We start from the raw sequence: 21499 nt of genomic DNA on the forward strand, positions 1-21499 counted from the left end.
TCTCAACTGGAGAGCTAAAGTTGATGATTTGACAATGAAATAATCCTGTTTTGTTCCCTATAACGAAAGGCCTCAAAAGCTGTAGAGGAATGCAAAGATTTACAGCCCTGCTAGTCAAGTCATAGAGCCCACAGAGCCTCAGGCTGTGGCTCCACCTGTGCACCAAACATAATTATTAGTCTGACACCCAGGATTGAAGTTAATGTGGCTATTCAAACCCAATTTCAAGCTCCTTTTACCTAAGCTTTCAACAGTGTAAAACATTAGAAACATCTCTCATGCACTTCCTGAATTCAAAGCTCTAGAAACAGCTTCTGAAATCCCCCTATTCCCTTCTGTTCTACTAAACCCAGGTTTATTTTGCAGGAACATCTGGCTCTAATTAAAGCCTTCCCCTCCCTTCATCCCTCCTAAACTCACGTCATACCCCCTCATGGCTCTTTGTGGCCGCTGTTATCCTTTCAGCATCTCTGTCCGACTCGCCATCCATTCTCAAAGTTGTTTCTCTCCCCTCTGATTTTTCCCCCACTCATTTATTCTCTCCGCCCATCCTGGCCAAACAGCCTCCTCCTCCTCCTCCTCTCCCTCTGTCTTTCACCTCTTGCCTCCCACTACCATCTCCCTCTCTGCAACAGTCTGCTTTGCTTTTTGTGAACGCTGCATCATGATGCATGTGGGCAGCATCTGGGGTCTCTCCTTATTCCTGTGTCTGGTTTTAGGATGGACGAAGGCTCAGCAGAGCAACTTCACCAGGTGAGTATGCAAAATGCATCTTCTAAGAAAGGATAAAGACTCTTACTTTAACAAAAATCAGCTAACTGATTTCCCCAAAAGCCTGCAACTTTGAGAATTCTTTCCTGTCTCTGTAAGTACATTCCTTCCACTTCACTGTTTGATTGGGCACAGAGCTGTCCTCGTGGTGTTTGGCTCTCAATGTGAAGCGTGCTGAGTCTACAGTGGCTGAACCAGATGTTAGTGCTTTGGGTTCTGCCTGTGGGGTCGAATCAGAGCAACTTGGCTCCAGTTCTGGACATTTTGGCTCTAATCAGCAGGCTTGTGACTTTGCTGGGGATCTGCCGTCTGAGCCTGTAGTTAGTGAAAAAAAAAAAAAAGTTTTCCATTGCATGTAAGTACATGCTTGTGTCTACAGAATTGGGGGATGACAGACAAATCTTTCTGGAACTTTCTTTCAGCTTGTGAAGTGTCTCAAATGACTCCAACAACATAACTACACAGTTTAGTCATATAAACAAGCAAATCCACATAGACGGACTGTAAAATTACTTTTTTATAACAGGCATTTTCTTCTCAGCTCTCAAGTGTGGTAAAGACAACTTTTACGTGTTCCTGTCAGCAACAGCCTCTATTGGAAAATTCTAGCTTTGAAATTCAATGAGCTCTGTGAATGTTTGGAAAGCAGCAGACTTTATTTCATGCGGTGACGCTGTAACTCTGAGGCTGGAGTACTTCCACAGATGCTGATAGCTTAAAAATTAAATCACAGATCTTTCACCTTTATGACCTCTCAATAGTAGCTCTTCTTCTAATCTGACTTTTTATGGGCTGTGACATAACTTTAGGTCAAACAAAGTCAGTTTTATGATCATTAGATCACTAATGATTAATTATAGAGAATTTATAGGCTAAATGTTCTTATATCTATCCATTGTATATCTTTGTGTGTATAGTAACTGGTAAAGACAACTTAGCAGTTTGGGATAGGTCAAATGAGGTCAGTAACCAAGCGACATCATGAGTCAATAACATCCTGGAGAGTTTCAGGAAAAAATGGACAGACATAAATTTCACTTGTTTTTCTTTGTACTTCAGGAGGAAAAAAAAACGCTTTACCAAGGTAGCTCGAACTACCACCTGCCTTTTTAGCAGACTCAAACAGTAAAAAACATCCACAACCAATAGCTAGCAACAGAAACCAGCATCCAATTGTTTGATCACCAACAAGAAGCGATAGTTTAACTGTAAATATTAACAGTAAACAGACACTTTTACCATACCTCCTCAATTTTAAAACCTTACCACAAGGCAGTCTCACTGCAGACCGCAAATCTCAGACTTCGTAGGCCACAACTGTGAGATGCTGCCTCTGTTAGAACACACATAAAACTTTCAATTAAAAATCAGATTAAACTTTTGTAGAGAATTTGGATAAGGGTTGAGGTAATAGGATACCAAAAGTGAAAGTCAAAAATCTGATCTCCAAAACCTAATTACTAAACAGGCTGCTTACAGCAAAAAAAACTTGACCTCAGTGTCAGTACACAGCTCATGTAGCTAAGGCTAAAGCTAACAAAGCTACATTAGCTACAGAGATAACATTGCTACATAGTTTTCTATGTTTGCTAAGGCAAACATAGCCAATGTTAGCTACATTAGCTTTTAGCTATGTATTTTTTGCTACCTTTCTTGCTATCTACATCAACTTAAGTAATGTTTCAAAAGCTCATGTTGCTGAATCTAATGTAGCTTCTTGGCTAACATAAGTTAGCTTCGTAGCTATGTAAGCTACATATCTATGTTACCTATGTAGTAAACGTAGCTATGTGAACTCCAGCTACATGTCATACTTCCACGTTGCTAAAGTGTAAGCTACTTTTGCTCACATAGTAACTACATAGCGATATGTCAGCTTAAGCAAAAGCAATCAAAGCTAAAGCCAGCTGTTTTTTGTAACTACTCCCAAAATAGGTCTATACATCAATGAATCCCCCATTAAATCGTTTAAATTTTTTATTTATGAAATGTTACTTAGTCTGTAATGTAAGCTGTGGTTTTATCATGAATGTGAATGCCATATTTTGTCTATGAATAAAGTTGGATGGAAATACATTGTGAGGGAAATTACGTCACTTCCAATCTGACAGAGGCTAACAGTAGTGGTCTGCAAGAGGAGGCGTCTGAGATCTGTGGTCTGCAGCCAGACTCCTCTTCATTGATTGATTTAATAGATAGGCTATTGTTTTAGCTACTTAGCCTAGCAAAGAGTCAGAGTTAACTAGCTCCTGACAGTCTGAGGTCCCAAAAAGAAAATCACTCAAGTTGTTGCTCTTTTTAGAACTTTTTCATACAACCAAAAACCCAACAAACTGGCTTTGAATTAGCCAGGAAAGATAGCTGAAATAAACCAAGCTAAAAACCCTCTCCCTAGTTAGCTATTGTATATTTCATCTGTTGTGATAAAAATAATCATCAAGCCTGTCCCAAATTACAATTTTTGCATGCAGAAGTCTGCAAAGTAGAGAAGTATACTCAAGTTCAGTATATTACAGGCCACTCAAAACTGTCCATTAAATGAGTTTGAAACAAAACACACTTAGTACCCTCAATGAACGTCATATTAGTGAGATAGCAGATACTGAACTGTTAGCATACTAGTGCGCTAGCTAACATTAGCATCCACTCAGTAGCTAAAGTGTTATTAGCAATGACACATTTCAATCATGAAAAGGGCAAAATTATGATTATGTGTTGTGCATGGCACTGAAGTCTACTGTTATACAGTATACTAGCAGAAGTATGTGATTTGGGACACGCTGATGGACTAGCATCCCCAGAAATGGATTAATCATCATTGTGCTCATAATGCTAACCTTTAATCTTGATAGCTATGGGCTAGCTTGTTAGGTAAGATTTCCCAGCCAGATTTTAAAGCCAGGATGGCTAGCTCTAGGTAGACTAAGCAACACTACAGAAAGCTAGCCATGTTTTTTTATACACCGATGACACGTATGTTTATTAGAATCAAAAAAATAACAAATCAGCCAGCGTAGGTTGGTGGCAATAAATGAAGCTCAAATTTAAACGTATTAATCCATTTTTGTTTTTAAGTTATCACAGTATCATCATACATTTTAAAGGTGCTGCAAGAAGTTTATAGCCTGTTGTGAAACAGACTGGAATTTATATTGATAACTCGCTATAACCATTGGTGATAAGTACTGTTATTTCTTTATAGTCTTTTTTTATGCCTGAAACTGTTGTTGGGTAGTAGATGTCAGATAAAGTTGATGGTACGCTGTTTTAACAGCTTTTTTTTAAAAAAAAGAAGATATAAAAAAATCACTGCAGAGACTTTTGAGGAGTGAATACTGTTAAAAAGGGTTGGAATAGATCAGGATTGATTTAGTGAAAAAACACTACTTACACATGTTCGTATGGAAGCCCATTTCTGCCACTTAGAAAAGAAAAATATGGAAGTTAGGCAATTAAAAAAAGAAGAATCCTAATTCATAATTATGAGAGAAATTGTCAAAATTATGAGATAAAAAGTCATAATTTCGACTTTGAATCTCATAATTACGACTTTTTATCTCATAATTATCACCTAGGATTTTTTTTTTTTTCAAGAATTGACTTACTTTCACATTTATTTATTTATTTATTTAGTTAGTTCGTTAGTTATTGTATATGGCAGAAATGGGCTTCCATATTTTCAGGACAAAAACGCTGACGTAAGAGGTATTTTTTTTGTCCTCAGGGGGGCGCTACAATCATTATAAACTAAAAGTTTCTCAAAGGAGCTCTTAAGATTTATTTTGATGTCAATGCTCTATTCTGAACACAAAGGGCCTCCATACAAAACAATAAGCATCTGCGCTTGTCTTCTCCATTTGACTGTGGCCTTATACTGTATCTATTTAAAGCTGTAATATGTCATCACTGACATGGATAAGAATGTGGAAACAAGGGTCTTTGTTGATAAATCATTGTAATCCTACTTAAAATGTTTCCTGCAACAGAGTATAAGTGCATGTCAACACAAATAACTTGACAGTGGTTTGACTATTATAAATCTGTGGTTTGCTAATTACAGACTTGAATTAGGAAAACAATTGCAACAGTAAATGTAACATCCGGGTGAGGCTTAAGACTTGTGGATTGCCTGTCAAATAATAATATCATTGTCTCCGTACAAGACAATGTATCCAAAATAGTACACTTCCTCTGAGGCATAGTAGTCAGAGAGACTGCTGAAGAAGACATTTAAAAATATTTGTATCTGTGGGTGTTTTGAGGCTTTGTAGGCTCATAAATACAGTTTTATTGTCTCAAAGCCTTAAATTGTGAAGAGTACTGTCTGATATTTGCCCACTGACTTTGTCTCCTTCCTCACAGGCCTGTATTCCACTGTGGAGGAGACCTGGTCGCAGACTCAGGCTTTATTGGCAGTGAGGGGTTCCCAAGCTTCTACAAACCTAACAGCAAATGCAGCTGGCGTATCACTGTGAGTCATTTAACCTCCCGCATGTCTAAACACTGACTCCTTCATCTGTGCGTCTCTCAGCGTTTGACTCATATCCATCTCCATGTCTCCAGGTCCCAGAGGGGAACGTGGTCATGCTCTCTTTCCGTATCTTTGACCTGGAGGCTGACTCACAGTGCCGCTACGACTATCTAGATGTGTACAACGGCCATTCCAACTTGGTGCAAAAACTAGGTCGCTTTTGTGGAACTTTCCGGCCTGGCGCTCTCATTTCAACCACAAACACTATGATGTTGGAGATGGGGACTGACGGGGAGACACAGGGCAGGGGCTTTGTGGCATACTTCAGTGGAGCCAAACCATACGTAGATGGTATGTGGTCAGTGTTTTATGTGGTGGTGAAACAGCTTTTTCCTCTTAATTCAGTCTGCACAGGGTTACAACATACCACAACTAATATAAACAAGACCCAGAGTGTAGTACATCCAACTTCCTTTTTAAACATTTTTAACCAAACAGAAAAGAATTGCACTCAACTATTAAAGTTTTTGATATGCAACTGAGACTTTCAGACCACTGTGCAGCTAAATCAATCCTTAATTTTACACAAGGTAAGAAACCAGATCTTAATATTGGACCAAAAAATAGTGGACCTTACATTCTTTTATAGCATCTGACTCCACTGGAGGATTTAAACTTTAAGAAACCATACCAGCTAAGCATGACTCCCTAGTGAGGCCCTACTGAAAGATTTTCACTGGCACATTTACCAGTGGTTGAAAAAACCGTATTGGATTGTTATGTTGTTAATAACTTAATGAACTACATGACCCCTTATTTTCTAAAAATACAGGCTGCAGAGGATGAGAACCAATATAGAACTTTGGAAACAACCTTAAACGATAGCCTATCGAAATATTAATATCAATATATATTTATATCAGATTTTAATATCAAAGTGAAAACAGATTTCTACAGAGTAATGCCAATTAAATACAAATAATGTAAAGTAAATGACTGCATAAATATGGACCCCAAATGACTGACATAATTCAACAGAGGTCCAGCCAAGTGGTGCTAGTTGTCTCACAGTTAGTGAAATCGGCATCACCTTAGTGCGGTGACTGCGTCTCAAGTGATTGTAGTATAAAGACACCTGTATCTAGAAGGTCCTGTCACTGGTAATCAGTATTCCTAGCTACCATTACACCACAAAGACAAAAGAACACTCCAAGCAACTCAGAGAAAATGATATTGAAAAGTATAAATCAGGGGATAGATCCAAAAAATTCCATGCATCCTCCAGGGTTTAGTTGAATTCATCATCACCACAAACACACCAGCTCCACTATGAAGCATGCTGGTGGCAGCATCATGCTGTGGGGATGCTTCTTCAGCCCTTGAAGGCTTGTAAAGGTAGAGGGTAAAATGAATGCAGCAAAATATAGGACAACTGGCAGATTATGGGCAATCTTATTCAGTCTGTAAGAGAACTCCAGCTTGGGAGAAGATTTATTTTCCACAATGACATGAAGCATACTATGAAAGCTACAAAGAAATCACTGAAAGACAACAAGGTGTGACAACAGAGTGATAATCAGTGTTGTGTTGAGCTGAATTGGAACCTCTGATCCCTCAGTTCCTGTAGTGTTTTCAACTCTGAGGGATATCAGACCTGTTTTCTACTTCTCCGGATCACACTGGTTGCATCTAGTTGTGGTGCTGAGAGGAATAATGGAATAAATTCCCTGAGTCTGAACATGTGGAGGGCCCTCAAGCCTGAAATTACTTTTTTGGAGCATTTTTTTAGCCTCATATGCATATCATTATGGTTGCAAAACAGACCATTTAGTTTATCATGTTTTGTGTCTAACACAGAATGGGATCTCATTTGGCTGCAGACAGCTAGGTCTCCTCTTGCAGATGCATGTCCAACACTGTTGGCTGTCTCTGAACTGAAAATGGTGCTGATATGTAGTCATACAATCTAAATCAGTTAGTACAGCTGACTTAGAGATCATTTGTGATCATAATGGTAGATATTTTTGTGTATTTTTTACAATCAGTTAGACAAATATCAAGCTAAGAGGTGAGTTTTTGCAGTGTTTCTCCCCTCCTTTCCTTTACTGTTGTACTATAAAGAAGATTAAAATTCACAGAAATGATCCAGAATGTAAAGACCTTGTAGTTTGTTTTAAGCTCATATTATAAGGAAAGGTGTGCTGAAGTTTACAGCTACCAGCCTCAACATGTACAATGAAGTCACCCTTCAAATACTTTTGCTGTTGCCAACATTAAATCCAGATCAAGAATGCTTTCCCTGTGCAGCTTTAGTTAAAAGATGTATGTAAACTTGTGATCAGCAGTGGGTCCAAATCAAACCTTAAAAGTCAACAGTAGCTCTAGAGATGAAAAGAAAGGGAGTACTTTGCAAACTCCTGAGAAACGTAGTGATTTGTTACCCTCATGTAATGTGTATGACTTGCTTCAGATCAACAGTTCTGTGGGGGGAAGACAACAAAGTCCCAGGGAGAGATCAAGACCCCAAACTGGCCTGATAAGAAGTATCCACCTGGGACCAGCTGCTCCTGGCTCATCACTGTGGAGCCTGATATGGTCAGAAAAACACTCACTCCCAGCATGCAATGTTTTTATTTATAGTCTTTACGTACCCAAAAGATAAAACCTCTTTTATGATCTCACAAAGTGATATTCTGTGTCTCTTTGGGTAACAGGTGATCCAGGTAAAGTTTGATAAGTTCGTGTTGGAGGCTGACACCTATTGCCGCTTTGACTACGTGGCTTTCTTTAACGGTGGAGAGGCAGATGATGCACGCTTGATTGGGAAATACTGCGGCGATGAAACCCCTCAGTGAGTGACTTTCTACAGCAGTGTTGACCTGCAAAGTCAGTATAAAAACAGACCACCGTACTGTATCTTCTGTCTGTCTTCTCTCCAGGCCCATTATCACCAGTGGTAACGTGCTGCTGGTCCAGTTTGTGTCCGACCTCAGCGTGACATCAGACGGGTTCCTGGCTTTCTACAACAGCGTCCCACAAGGTTCTGAGATACCTACAACCAACGCAGGAGCCGGTACAAGGTCGATCCCTCTGGTTCCAGCAGTCAAGCCTGCTGCACCTAGGCGCACCACTACTGTGGCACCACCACCACCCGCCCCCACAGAGAGACCCAGACCAGTGAAGCCCACCAGAGGTCGAGGACAGGGAACCACAGGCCAGGACAGAAGGGTGCCAGTCACAAGGCCCAATGGAAAGAGGCCAGGTGAGTGATGATACCTGCACTCTAAGATTGTCTTCCATTCAGTTATCAATAAGTTTGTGCCAATTCATTCTGTATTGTCAGGATATTCAACTGGAGACCCAGGGGCCAAGTCCGGCCCCTAGGGTCATTTTTAGTGGCCCTTTCATGCTTAAAGATGATCCACATATGTTTTTTAAAATAGATTTTTTTATTATTTTTTTTTCATCAGTCACATTTATGTCACAATTTGTTTGTCACCTCACTGTGTTGCTGTTGTCCTTGGTTAAACAAATTTCCTTATTCCTGCCTGACACATGCACTGCTCTCCGCCACAGAGTCTAAAGTCGAATGTACACATTTTGGCATCTGATCTGCAAACGCAGAAAACAGTAAACCAGACAAAATGTCCCTTTTTACTTAAAAGAAGACATGCAGGGAACAGACAGGTTAAATAATGAGCTTTCTGTGGTCTATGTGCTTACTCTTCATAGAGTTCATATTAGCGTGCAAGGAATACAACTGGAGAAGGCATTTTAAGACTACTTATTTTTCCACCACTTGGCTTAGATTTTTCCCCCAAGATGATTTTGGGGCAGACCTCGTGTTAGGAGCAAAGACATGGTCCACTTTTATGGCCTTGTAGAGAATAAGAGTGATCATTAAGGCATGTAAGCTTGCATCAGCCGAGGAGGTCAATCAGGAACTGCCACTCCTTTCAAACTAATTGAACATCCCTGTAGAGCATTTATGAGCTCAGGCAACGATGTTGAACAAGAAGGACCAGGCTCACAATCTCTTTTCCAGTTCATCCCAAAGGTGGGGTTGAGGTCAGGCTCTGTGCAGGCCAGCCAAGTTCCTCCCCACTGAACTCATCAAACCATGTCTTCATAGTCCTTGCTTTGTGCACTTGGGCACAGTCATGCTTGAATAGAAAACGGAAAATCTGTTGCCACAAAGGTGGAAGCATAGCATTGCCCACAATGACTTGGTATGCTGAAGTGTTAAGACTCTCCTTCACTGGAGATAAAGGGTCTAGCCAACCCTAAAAAATAGCCCCATACTATTATCCCTCCTCAATAAAACCCTCCATTCGCAAAACCCACTTATCCATCTGACTGTTTCATGGTAACTAGAGCAGACATTGACCTTGCTCTGTGATTTTACATGGTCTTCAGCTTTGTCCCTGTGTTGCTGTTGTCCCTAAACTCTTCCACTTACTAATAACATCACTGTCAGTTGACCAAAGAATATCCTGCAGGGATGAAATTTCATACTATCTTATTGCAAATCAATCACAGTACAACACTTGAAGTCACTGAGCTCCTAAAAATGACCAATTTTGTATCACAAATGTTTGTAAATGTAGACTGCATGGCTAGGAGCTTGGTTGTATACACCTGTGATAATGGGTCTGAATTCAATAATTAACAGTTGTAGCCAAATACTTTGGTCAAAAAGTTCAGGTCCATAGGTTTTTGCCAGGCACACATTTGTTGCTTTAGAGCATGTCTTGTACTCTTTGTTAATTAATGAAGCACCACCCAACTTTAATCCACTATGAACTAGCACTTGGCAGTGAGGACAAGCAAAACATCCACTTTACAGGCAGGAACCATGGGCAGAACCAGCACAGACAGCAGCAAAACATAATAAAAGATAATAGAGACAGGCTGAAACTGGGCCTCCTTTTAAATCTGACTATCCCAGGTCCCACCTGTACTGTGACTGGCTATTTGTCTTGTCAAAGGTGGGACTTATGCCCTGTGTTGCAATATTCTGACAGAGAATTTCTTTGCATTCAAATAATGCATTTTTTTCTTTAGTTAGTTCTTTAAATTGTGACTTTAGAAATGTATCTTTTCTTTGAGATTTCTAGAATTAAACTAAGATTTATATGTTGCCACTAGGCTGTGAAATACAAAGCACTATATGATCTTTTTGATACCCCAGTGCAGTTATAAAGGCCTGTGGTAAGCCTAGTGGATGGAGAGTGGTGTCCTTTCTTCTCAAATATTGACATATTTGCAGTTTCTTACCTGATTTTTGCAAATTATTATGAGCATTAAACTGACTAGCTACACTGTTTTCCACGTCACGGGCAAGTTTCACAGAATCATTAATTAAAGGTGATTCCAAATAGTGTTAATTTTAACAAGATTCTGTTTGGTTTAGATGTTTAATTTTATTGATTAGTTTAAGAATTATTGTCCATCCATTAAAGATGAACTCATTTATCTGTTAAAACTGACTGAAATTGTGGACCTTTAGGCCTTGAGTGCAGGTTCATCTGAATCGTTTGAACCCTCTAGCAAGGGGTTTGAAATATTTAGTAGAGACTGAGAGTGTAAACAAATACAGTTCATTCATCTGATCAGCTGGGTTGGTCAGTCATTGCCCCTTCAGCTCATTCCTGTCTAAAAGTCTGGACCCATTCCTGCTTATAGAATCGGTGATAATGGTAGGATAATAAAGAATTTGCAATATCAACTTACGTATGATTTGTTAAGTAGAATGATCACATCAGCTGTGGCAGAGGGAGCTATTGAGCTAAGATGTTTATGTAACTCTCTTTTTATTCATTCTTCTAGTCCACCAGAATCCTCTGTGTGCTAGAGCCTGTAGGAGAGATGGAACCATCAAGACCAGTTTCTGCGCCAGTGAATTTGGTAATTTTCTGTTTAATCCCATGTTCTGCAGAAAACCAATCAGATGCTTTGGTGTGACTAAGCCACTCCTTTTTTTTCCAGTGATTACCGGAAAGGTGTCCTCCATGAGCCCTGGACCTCGAGGAACTCTAAGTCTCAACATCTCCCTGATTAAAGCCTACAAGGCCGGCCGCCTCACCATCACTCAGGTCGGACAGACCATGTCAGTGAAGCTGGTGTCACAGTGCAAGAAGTGCCCGCTGCTCCGCAGAGGTAAAGGCATTTTGGATTTAAAGAAACATGGGTGAATTATTTGTTAGCATTTCTAGAGTTTTTTTAAAAATAGATAATAATTTGAATACTGTCATCTGTTTTCTTGTTCATCAGGTGGAAACTATATCATCATGGGTCAAGTGGATGCGGACGGACGTGGTACTCTGGCTCCTGGTGCATTCACAGCTCCATACAAAGCTCCACATGACAAACTATTAGTGAACATCAACAACCAGCCCTGCTAACCTCACATCTGTCCACATCAGGAGAGTCAGAGGAAGTATCAAACACACAAACATTACAATGTGAAATACAGAACTATTGAAGCACAATACTATCCACCATTTTAAAGGATCACACACTAAACCTTGTGTTTGTAATTTATATATAAATAAAGGTTTTTATATCTCTATTGGTTGTTTTACTGAACATTTCTTCATGTTTTTGAATTCTCTTGTCTTTTTATCAGGGCCTCTAGCTCCACCTGGTGGGTATAAGTGGTATAACAGGATAAGTTACTGATGCATCATGCAATTGTAACTAGGGAGATTTTTTTCTCAATAAAAAGGTCTCAGAGTGGAATATCAGTGATTGCAAACATTTTCTAAATTGTCTGTCTGTCTGGTGACATTGTGTCATTAGATCTCAAAACAACTTAGGATTAAAAATGCTTTTCTAATGCTTTTCTAAAGCATTCTTAAGTCCTAGGAACTAATAAGATAACAAATGTTTTTATTTTGTCCACTTTACCAGACAATGTTGACAGAATGGCACAGAAATGCCACAAACGATTTTAAATCAAAATATGGATCCATAAAAGAAGAACATAACAAAAACCAGCATCACATCATCAACACTACTTTATCCACTTAAAAATCTGAGGGCTGTTAGATTTTTCTTCCTCTTTTTTTAACGTCTTCAGTTATTTACAAAATGACTGTTCATAAGTATACCACATCATACACCACCTGATTCTGACCATGTTAATCACAGCAGGATGAAACCAGCACAGCAGACACCATCAATGCATTTATCAGACAACAAACAATAATACAACTCTCACCATTAGCCTCTACTGTACTCTGCTAATATTCATCAAAAACAGTCCTGCTGCATCAAAAAGAGTCTCATAATCTAAATCCAGTCATATTTTTAGTCCAAAAACAGGATTACAGCCAGAAAGACCCACTGACCGGTTATGTATGGTTTCACATTTGTAATTGTTGTCTTCCTTAGTCCACTGTTGTTGCTGTAATCATGACTTTTTTTCAAGGCGATTATTAGCAATGCTGTATAGAAAAATGTCTGCCAACTTTGATTCTTTTTGAAGTCTTGAGGCTGAAAACACCCAGACCTTTTCTCATAAAAAACAGGTATAAAATACTTATTTATGCTCAATTTTATCAGTGTTAAACCTGAAGACAGGATTCTTTTGTTGTTGTTGTAAAACTCATTATCAGTAGCACCTACAGCGAATCTGACAGTTCAGGAAGAAACTTAAGTGTATTACCTTTCTGTTTTAGTGTGTACTCCAAATGGTCTAAACCAGTGGTGTCAAACTCAGTCACAGCAGGGGCTGGATTCTGGATTCAGGTCTAACCTGAGGGCCTAATTGGGTTACCTTTTTACCTTTAAAAACATGTAATTGAAATTGAAAAATAATGTTTTTTCAAGGCGAATATATTAGAAAGAAAGTCAAAACTATGGGTCTAAAAGACAAAATATGAAATAGAATTTGTAACTAGAAATTGAAAGTCAAAATATGACAAAAATTGTGAGTCCAGAAGGTCAAACTATGGGATTGCGAAGTAAAAGGAGTTGAAAATATAAGATAAAATACAAAATAATTCATTAAAAAGGTCTAAATATGAATTTGAATTTTAAATAATGAATCTTAAAGCTCAAAATATTATATAAAAAGTCAAAAATAATGAGTTGAAATGCTCAAAGTACAAAATATAAAGTCAAAATCATAAGTTTGAGAACTAATTGTGAGATGCAAAATTGAAAATATGAAATGAAAACCCAAATCAATTTCTTTTCCCACATTCATAACTTTTTACTATCTTATTATTTTTACTTCTTACTTTTTTAGATTTTATGACTCAACAAGGATATCTTCAACTATCAAGGATAAGTTCACATTTTTATACTGGAGGAAATCTGCAGACCTGATGCTGATGGGCCAATTATTACAGAAAAATTATATAATCTTGCAGGCCGGATTTAACTGTTCCACAGGCCGGATTTGGCCCCAGGGCCTTGAGTTTGGCACCCCTGGTCTAAACACAGCATTCAGTTTAGCTTGGGTATTCCTTGATCTGCATTTATTTTTACTATTATTATTATTATCACTATTATTATTATTATTATTATCAATTATAATAATTTAAATGTTCATGATAAAAATACATTTTAACTTTTTTTTAATACCATAAAACAAAAGTTTAAATGTTAATCACATGATCTAGAGTATTTATAATTTTTTTTAAGAAAATGAAATAATACGAAGGGAAAAAAAGGATTTCATAGACCCTTAGAGTATCAAAATATTTCAGGATAAGAATATGATGTTCTTAGGAATCACCAGTAGAGGCCATCAAGGGTACAAAACTAAATATATATATATATGTTTTAAAGATAGTTTAACTTGAAGTTTGACTTCATCTGTTATTAGTCACTGATTATTTCCATAACTCTTAAACTGTTATAATTTGACCTGGGAATATTTTAAGAAACTTGCATTGATACTTATTAATGTAAGATCTGTCAATGACTTATTTCTGTTTTCTTTGCTGAGATTATTTTGTGGGAACTAGATGGTATTGACAAAAATACTGATTAATTATGTTGAAATGTGACAAAATCACCGCTGTCTTCACTGTGATGACTGTCAGTGAGCTTGTTAGAAGTAAAGATTTAAATTTAAAAAGCAGCATGTGCTCAAAAGCTAATGAAACAGAGGAAGCATTGTTCCTCGTACTCCTTCACCTTTTAACCCTCAGCACTTCTTCACCTGCTGTTTGAAGAAATTAGTTCATTTCTCCCCGCCACTTCAGTCTGCAGCCATAAGACACAAAGCTTAGAAAGTTGTGGCATTTTATTGTAAAAAGATATAAAATACATTCATAACTTTGAAATACAAAAAGACAGTCACTATTAATGATGATAGATGATATTTTTTTTACAAAGGCTTTAGAAGTAGAAATACAAAAGTAGCTGTTAAAAAGACAATCCATCCCTCGTCATTATACAGAGATACATACAGTATAAAAACCATGTACAGTTCTCCCCCTTCCCTCCTGTCCTACACCCATACGCTCCCCTTCCCCTCCCTCTCTGGAGCCCCCTGCTGGCCGCAGCAGCCTCCTGATGAACCCCCTCTGTGGCGAGAGGCAGGCAGGTTCTTGTAGACGGCCCGGCTGTAGGGGATGAAGCACATGCCTAGCTGGAGGTGTCGGGCCAGGCGACAGTACGCAGCCAGAGCCAGAACCAGCAGGGGGGTCAGCAACAGGAAGCCAACAACCAGCAGAGCCACGCAGCCCCCATCATCCAGCAGGTCTGAGCAGTACACAGAGGTGCCATGAGGCTGCACCTAGAGGAGAGGAGGAGAATGAATATATGGAGGCAAAAATCAAGTATAAGCATAGATGAAGCTTTTTCCTGAATGGGGTTGGGGGTTTTAAATGTTTGTAGTTGGGGTTCACTATCCTCCCACAATGCATTGCACAAGGAACTCAATCAGCTTTTTCACAGCTGCAGAAAATTAAATTAAGCTCCTGGAAGATCCAGTCTAATCTTTAAAAACAGGATCAAATGTCTGGAAAAACATTTTCTTTCTCTCTGTGTGGTTGAGCTGTCTGTGACATTCACAGGTCTGCATTTGACTGACACTCCACATCATTTCAAGTTAAAACAAAAGATTCATTGTATTTTACTCGAAGTGCCATCGTTATTAATGTTTTATTTTGAAAGTGTCACATGTAGGGGAGCCGCAGCAGCCTGGAGACTTTATCTAACGAAAAGATTCACTCAGGAGACTCTCTAGGGATATGAATCCTACATTTTTCATATTGAATTGATCACAATAGACAATAATGTCAGACACCTTGGCCTCGTTTGATATGAGACAAAGTTTTATGCATTTTTGGGGTATAAAAAAATGCAGATTCTTGATATATCTTTGCTTGACTTAAACAGCAGGTCTCTCTCCTAGCAGTGTACCCTTTAACCTGCAATCCTAACATAGTAAATCACAACAAATCCTATTTCTTCTTTGCACCTTGAAAAAAGATTAGCATCCTGGCTAACAGTAACTTCACTTCAGAGTGAAAAGTATGTGAAGCTATAACTGGGTCCTGATGTTCAAAGGACTTATTTGTGCCAATTTTTAACCCCTTTAATCAATTTTTCAAAACTTTTGCCACATTTATTTCCAAATGGAAATATCTTTTAACCATTTTTTTCCCATTTTAACTAATTTTTGCCACTTTTAAACTGCTTTTCAGCAATTTCCACCAACTTTGACACAATTTTGCCTATGTTAACCAGTTTTTGCAGGTATTATCCCATTTTTGCATCTTTGAACCATTTTCTCCATTTTAAACCAATTTTTCCCACTTTTTAACCGCTTTTCAACATTTCCCAACCTCTTCAACACCATTTCGCAATTCTTAACCCATTTTTGCCTCTTTTAACCACATTTTCAATATCTCCCTGCACATTTTTTTGCATTTTTTCGCTCTTTCTATGCATTTTTGCTTATTTTAACCAAATTTTGCCACTTTATAACTATTCTCCACCATTTTTAAACCATTTATACTCACCTATACCTCTTTAAACCCATTTTTGCTGCTTTATAACCCCTTTTCACTGTGCATCATTAATATTTTTGCTCATTTTTAATCACTATTAACCCATCTCTGCCAAGTTTTGTCTTCTTTTCATTTTGCAGTTATTTCATTATTTACCATTTTTTCAGTAATTCATTCTCTGGTATCCTGATGTTTGTGCAGACCATTACTTTCTTGGTGTTTTAGTCAATGTGCCATCAACATTGTTAAAATTAGCAAATAAAAGTAATTCTATTTTTAGAGAAGGGGTTTACATTTGAAAAAAGGCTATAATGTACTACAGCACAAACAAATAAAATCCATTTTTTGTTTCTTTGATAAGAGTGGCAATTACTCAGGTTGAATAAAGAATATAGTTATCACAGCTTTGCAATGGATGTTGATTTTCCTGTCCTCCAGTTTGGCAGGGCCCCCTTATGGGCAGCCTCGAGTAAGGGCTGTATCAGGACTAAATAAGGTTTAAAATGGAACTAAAGTACATTTGATGGGGCAAGGAAAGATTTATAAGTGGCATAAACTGTATTTTAGATGTCTAAATTAAATTTTGAACAGGTATTATTCACACTGGTAGAGGTAATTCCATTTTTTTTTATTGGGGATCAGCTTTATTTTAAGGGGCTAAAATTTGGAGTGCCATAATCAGACCTAACAGGGGATAAATAAGACTGTCCAAGGAGGGTTAGGGTTGGGGTTGTCAAAGGAGGGCTTCATGGAGGGAGCTTAAGTACATTTCCAAGGTGGGTAACTCAATTTTAGTGTTCGATCTTAGCCCCTTTAAACACTGAAAAATGTAACCCCTTAATATTGTATTTCATACTTCCAGGATCTATTTTAATCCCCTTTAACCACTCAAAATATAATTTTCCCTCAATAAAAGTCTACCACACTGAATTAAGCTCTCTTACAATTATAAATTGTGCCATTTAAAGTGTTTAAGTGTTCTAAATTTGAGGCTAAATTTGAATAATAAGCTGGCTAAAGGGCTCCGGAGGGACCTAAACAAGACTTTAATGGATTTTGAGGAAGATAATTTGTATGCATTTAGAAACTTAGACCCTCTAATGTAATTTAGCCCACTCAAAAGTAAATTAGCCCACTCAAAATTAATATTTTCTGGTAAAACAATCTAGTTAACCCTTGAAATATTGGTTTTAAAATAAAGTGGTATCTATTACATGTAAAAGGGTAAAATTGGTTTTCAAAGGAGATAAAAAAAATTCTAAAGGGCTTAATCAGACTTTTAATAGACAAAATATCATTTGGAAAAACCCAGTTTACATTTAAAGAAACTATGTTAGACTTTAACACTGATTGGTCACATTGAATGAGCAGCTTGGCAACACATAAGGAGGCTAAAGTAACTTTTACTAGAGTTTGAAGCAGCTAATTTCTAAGATGCTAACTCTTCAAATGTAATTCCACCCTCATGAAAGCAATATAGTCCCTAAAATCTAATTTAGCTGCATAAACTACAAATCAGAACTCTTCAAAGCATTTTTCTCATGATAAAATGTTGATTAGGCCCTTTTCAAATTCTATTTTGGATCCTTGAATAATTCATAAATAATTTATTGATAATTTAAAGTGGCTTAGTTATTTTAAAGGGGGTTTAAGTTCTTTTTACCATACCAGTGTATGGACTGTCATATGTACACTTGGTGCTCCATGTCCATCTTACCGTGGAGTGGCAGAGGAAGCCGAATATGATCATGGCGAGGGCCGGGGTGAGGATGGTGCCAAACACGATGCTGGCCAGCCCGGCGTTGATCAAAGCGATGATCATGTTCTGTGCAGTGACCAGCACTGAGCATGCCCAGCAGTCCAAAGAGCCTCTTAACTCCAGGGGGTTGTCAGGGGCTTCACTTCCCCCCAGAGAGTACGGAGGCGGCACCACGACCCCTGACCCCGCTCTGGAGGGGGAGCCCCGCTCAGAATGGGCCTGCTCAGACACCGTCTTCTCCAGAGTCCCGTTTCGTGACAGACTCATCTTCTTTGCTGCAGAAGAAGAAAAAAACATTTTTAGCTGATCTGATACGTCAATCTGCCCAATATGAAGGATTACAGGAGATTACAGCCATTTTCACCCTGCTGTAAGGCCTTAAAGTTTTAAACTGATGTTCTGTTTACAAGAGAGTGCCAACTATTTAAAATGTGTGATGTGGTAAAAGGATGTCCATAAAACAGTTTATTTTCTGTTAAAATAAAATATTCTCTCCTCTGCTGGCCCTTGTTTCTTCAGTCTTTCCATTAAAAACACCCAGAGCTAAAGAATGTTAATCCATTAGCATTAAGTTCCTTAAATAAAGTGCTGAAAGGTGTGGAAAGCCAACACAGATAACTGCACAGCTCTAAGTGTGAGGAAATGGGTTCCAGTGACCCCACCTCCAAACTCCAGGATAACCACGAGCCAGAACAATGAACGCAGAGCAGCTGGAAAACTGCAGAAAAGTACAACTAATCACTAATCTCCATGTGTGAGGACCATGTTATGACTTTGAATCTGAGGGAATACATGCTGCTCTACATTTCAATGTGACAAGTCTTAAAGTGATGAAAAAATAATGGCGGCACCATTTCCCTCTTTCCTCTGGCGAGCTAAGCTAGTCATACGATCATATCAGGTACAATGTGGGCCACAAAAACACCCAATAATCCCTGCTTGTTTTGTCAGAATTTCTTAAAAACATCACCACTGGAGCCAAAATGGAGCCAAAGAACATTTTTTCATCATTCTACTTAAGCTAATTGTGATGCTCTATGTGAGAAATATTACACCAAGGCAGGAAAGTCCTCTAATTTAACACACTTTTTAAAACATAACTGATGCCTCTTCTACTGTCATGTGTTGGGAAGAAACCAGTATAAGATCTTATACTTGGAATTTAATGTGTTACATAACCTTCTTTTGATTGAAAAAAAAAAGGTTTTCACCCATCAAAAAGGACTCAGATTTGTTTCCTCATAATCATTTAGCTTTAAAAACACTTGCTGAGTTAGTTTCATTTTGAAAGGGTTTTCATTTTGACTGGATTTCAGCATGGTCTGTCTCCCATTCAGTCAATTAGCAGCTCAGGCACTTGCCTTCCAGTGACATCATCATCACAGCCTTGTTTAATCATCATCAAAAATAAGAAATAGAGTAGGATTCACATAAAAAAGGACAACAATTAAAAATATGTCATTAAAAATGTACTTTCAGCCTTACATTTATCGTTGGAATCAAGGTTTTTCATTTTTTTAAAGATGGTTCCATTAAAAAAGGATTGGCTTTTGTGTTGTACTCACTCTTTGTTAAATATGTTAGTGTATCCTCCTGGAGTTGGATGATAGCAGCAGATGATGAGACTCTGAGAGACCTGGAAAGCGTTGAGTGGTCAGAGACAAAGAGAATTTCAAGAATTTCCTCCTGATGTACGTCCTCTCTGGTTGAAAATCCAAACTTCTCAGCCTGTTATCCAAGCAAAGCTTGAGTTTCAACCACCTGCCTTCAACTTTAAATCTTCTCCTTTAGAACTCAGGCCTAAAAAATCCTAAATTTCCCTCCTGTTTTGAGGCCAAACTCCTCAGTGAACTCTCCCACAGAGCTGGTCAGAAAGCAGCAGAGCAGACTTGAGTTGAATCGTGCTTTCCCACTGGCTTCAGTGCTTCCTTTCCTGACATTCTGTTTCCTCACTCCGACTCCAGTTTGAGATATGATGGAGTGCGTAAGCGGTTACAAGTGTGTGCATGTGTGTGAGTGTGTATCCTGTGTTGCCTGTGATGCGAATGGGCTGTGTTAGAGGCGGCTGTTGGTGTCTGGACATGAGGGTGAGGGTAAGGGGGGGGGAAGCAGTGGGGGGGTTGTGCGATAACCCCTAGAACCATGGGGGAGGGAAGATGTGTGTTTATTTGAACAGATTAGAGGAGTGAGGGTATGCTGTCCAATTCACAACACTTTACACCCTCTCTCAGGACTTTCTCTTCTTCTCTGACTCAGACTGATAAGGTGGGTTTCCAAATCAAAGACAAATGAGCTGTGCCTAAATTCACATAGTGGAGGAAAAATGTGTTTACAACCATTATGTGGCTGTAAGATCAGCTGTTACACAAGGCACTGGTGCTACAATCAGCATACCACCACACTGCACGAACCAGGCTGTGAACAATGAGACAGCAATACTTATACACAACAATCTGCCCTCCTGTGTTTGAAAACATAAAATCTGATGGTCTGTTCAGAATCTATGCCCACTGTGACATCACACTATTATAGTTAATCATGCTTCTAGGTGAATAATTTCCCTTCCTATTAAATGCAAAACAAAAACACTCAGTAAACAGTTAAAACTAAGTGATATTATTTAATAACCACAGCTGGTAAACAGTTTGAAGTTAGTGTAGAGAAAATGGCAAACATTTGCATTGCTAGCATCACAAACTTTTGCACATCCTTGTGCCGAATGTTGGCACTCAATGCTTTGGCTAGAAGTTATTATAACCTCAACCAACCTGCAAAATTGTGCAGGACATCTAGGCTTGTTTGGTCAAATGAAGGCTGAAGTAAGGCTTGTAACTGCAAGTAAGCCCACCTGAGGGCACCATCTCTCTGGAAGGGGGATTGGCACAACTCAATTCGTGTTCTGGATGTCCTTGCATAATACCAGGGTCATGGGAAAATAATCTGTTGAAATAAAAGCAAAGTCCACACCTTCAGGGCAGAGTAAGGGGTGGATGCTGCAAGTAAGCACAGCATAGGGTATCCAGGTGAGTAGGGTTGCCACAAACCCCTAGTGGTGCTGTGGGTGTCCCAAAGGCCCAAAAACTGCCAGTGGTCCATTATCAGGTGTGAAAAGGCCTGGACAAAAGAGATGTCATCGAGCTTGACCTTGGCTGTCAAATGACAAGACCAAAAAAATGCTGAACAGTACTGTTCCTAGGAGATGCTAACATTGCTATCATTTCATTGTTGTTAACACATGGGTTAAAGAGCTTTGTGGGAGTGTGGCAGTAACCAATGACCAAAGTTTTGATGGTGACTTGTCATGGGCGGCTGTGTTACATTTTAGATGAAATGTCTGACTGTGGTGGTGGGCCTGAAGTGATTGAAAAAATTGAGTTGCACGTGGTTCAATGGTTAGATTTCTGTATCAAATCAGCCTGCGCAAGATTTAAAGGTCTTAAAGGTCAAGGGTTATACTCACACCAAACTACTCAACCGAAGTGAAAAGAGACCACATATCAAAGCAAGATATTAACCTGCAAAGAG

At 38.7% G+C, this 21499-nt stretch overlaps 2 protein-coding genes across 2 annotated transcripts; one reads left to right on the forward strand and one right to left on the reverse strand.

Annotated features, from left to right (window-relative positions):
• Positions 1-579: 579 nt before the first annotated feature.
• Positions 580-11813, forward strand: pcolcea (procollagen C-endopeptidase enhancer a). The gene is made up of 9 exons (XM_041800701.1): positions 580-753; positions 5134-5242; positions 5335-5593; positions 7713-7837; positions 7957-8093; positions 8182-8504; positions 11072-11149; positions 11231-11401; positions 11516-11813. Exons 1-9 carry the CDS (start codon positions 665-667, stop codon positions 11644-11646), a joined length of 1422 nt encoding a protein of 473 aa, XP_041656635.1. The 5' UTR covers positions 580-664; the 3' UTR covers positions 11647-11813.
• A 2670-nt stretch (positions 11814-14483) lies between these two features.
• On the reverse strand, positions 14484-20014 carry tmem88a (transmembrane protein 88 a). Its single transcript, XM_041800762.1, has 3 exons — positions 19540-20014; positions 17933-18249; positions 14484-14996 (listed from the first exon to the last, which is right to left on the reverse strand). Exons 2-3 carry the CDS (start codon positions 18239-18241, stop codon positions 14709-14711), a joined length of 597 nt encoding a protein of 198 aa, XP_041656696.1. The 5' UTR covers positions 18242-18249; positions 19540-20014; the 3' UTR covers positions 14484-14708.
• Positions 20015-21499: the final 1485 nt, after the last annotated feature.

Source organism: Cheilinus undulatus, linkage group 12 (assembly GCF_018320785.1).
Source record: "Cheilinus undulatus linkage group 12, ASM1832078v1, whole genome shotgun sequence".
NCBI classification, from domain to species: domain Eukaryota; kingdom Metazoa; phylum Chordata; class Actinopteri; order Labriformes; family Labridae; genus Cheilinus; species Cheilinus undulatus.

Bases quoted from the DNA above. Each gene is read 5' to 3' on its own strand.
- pcolcea (XM_041800701.1), top strand. From the start codon at position 665: ATGATGCATGTGGGCAGCATCTGGGGTCTCTCCTTATTCCTGTGTCTG. The intron at 5,243-5,334 runs GTGAGTCATTTA...CCATGTCTCCAG, and splicing joins AATGCAGCTGGCGTATCACT to GTCCCAGAGGGGAACGTGGT. The intron at 11,150-11,230 runs GTAATTTTCTGT...TTTTTTTTCCAG, and splicing joins TTTCTGCGCCAGTGAATTTG to TGATTACCGGAAAGGTGTCC.
- tmem88a (XM_041800762.1), bottom strand. From the start codon at position 18,241: ATGAGTCTGTCACGAAACGGGACTCTGGAGAAGACGGTGTCTGAGCAG. The intron at 14,997-17,932 runs GTAAGATGGACA...CCTCTCCTCTAG, and splicing joins GCTTCCTCTGCCACTCCACG to GTGCAGCCTCATGGCACCTC.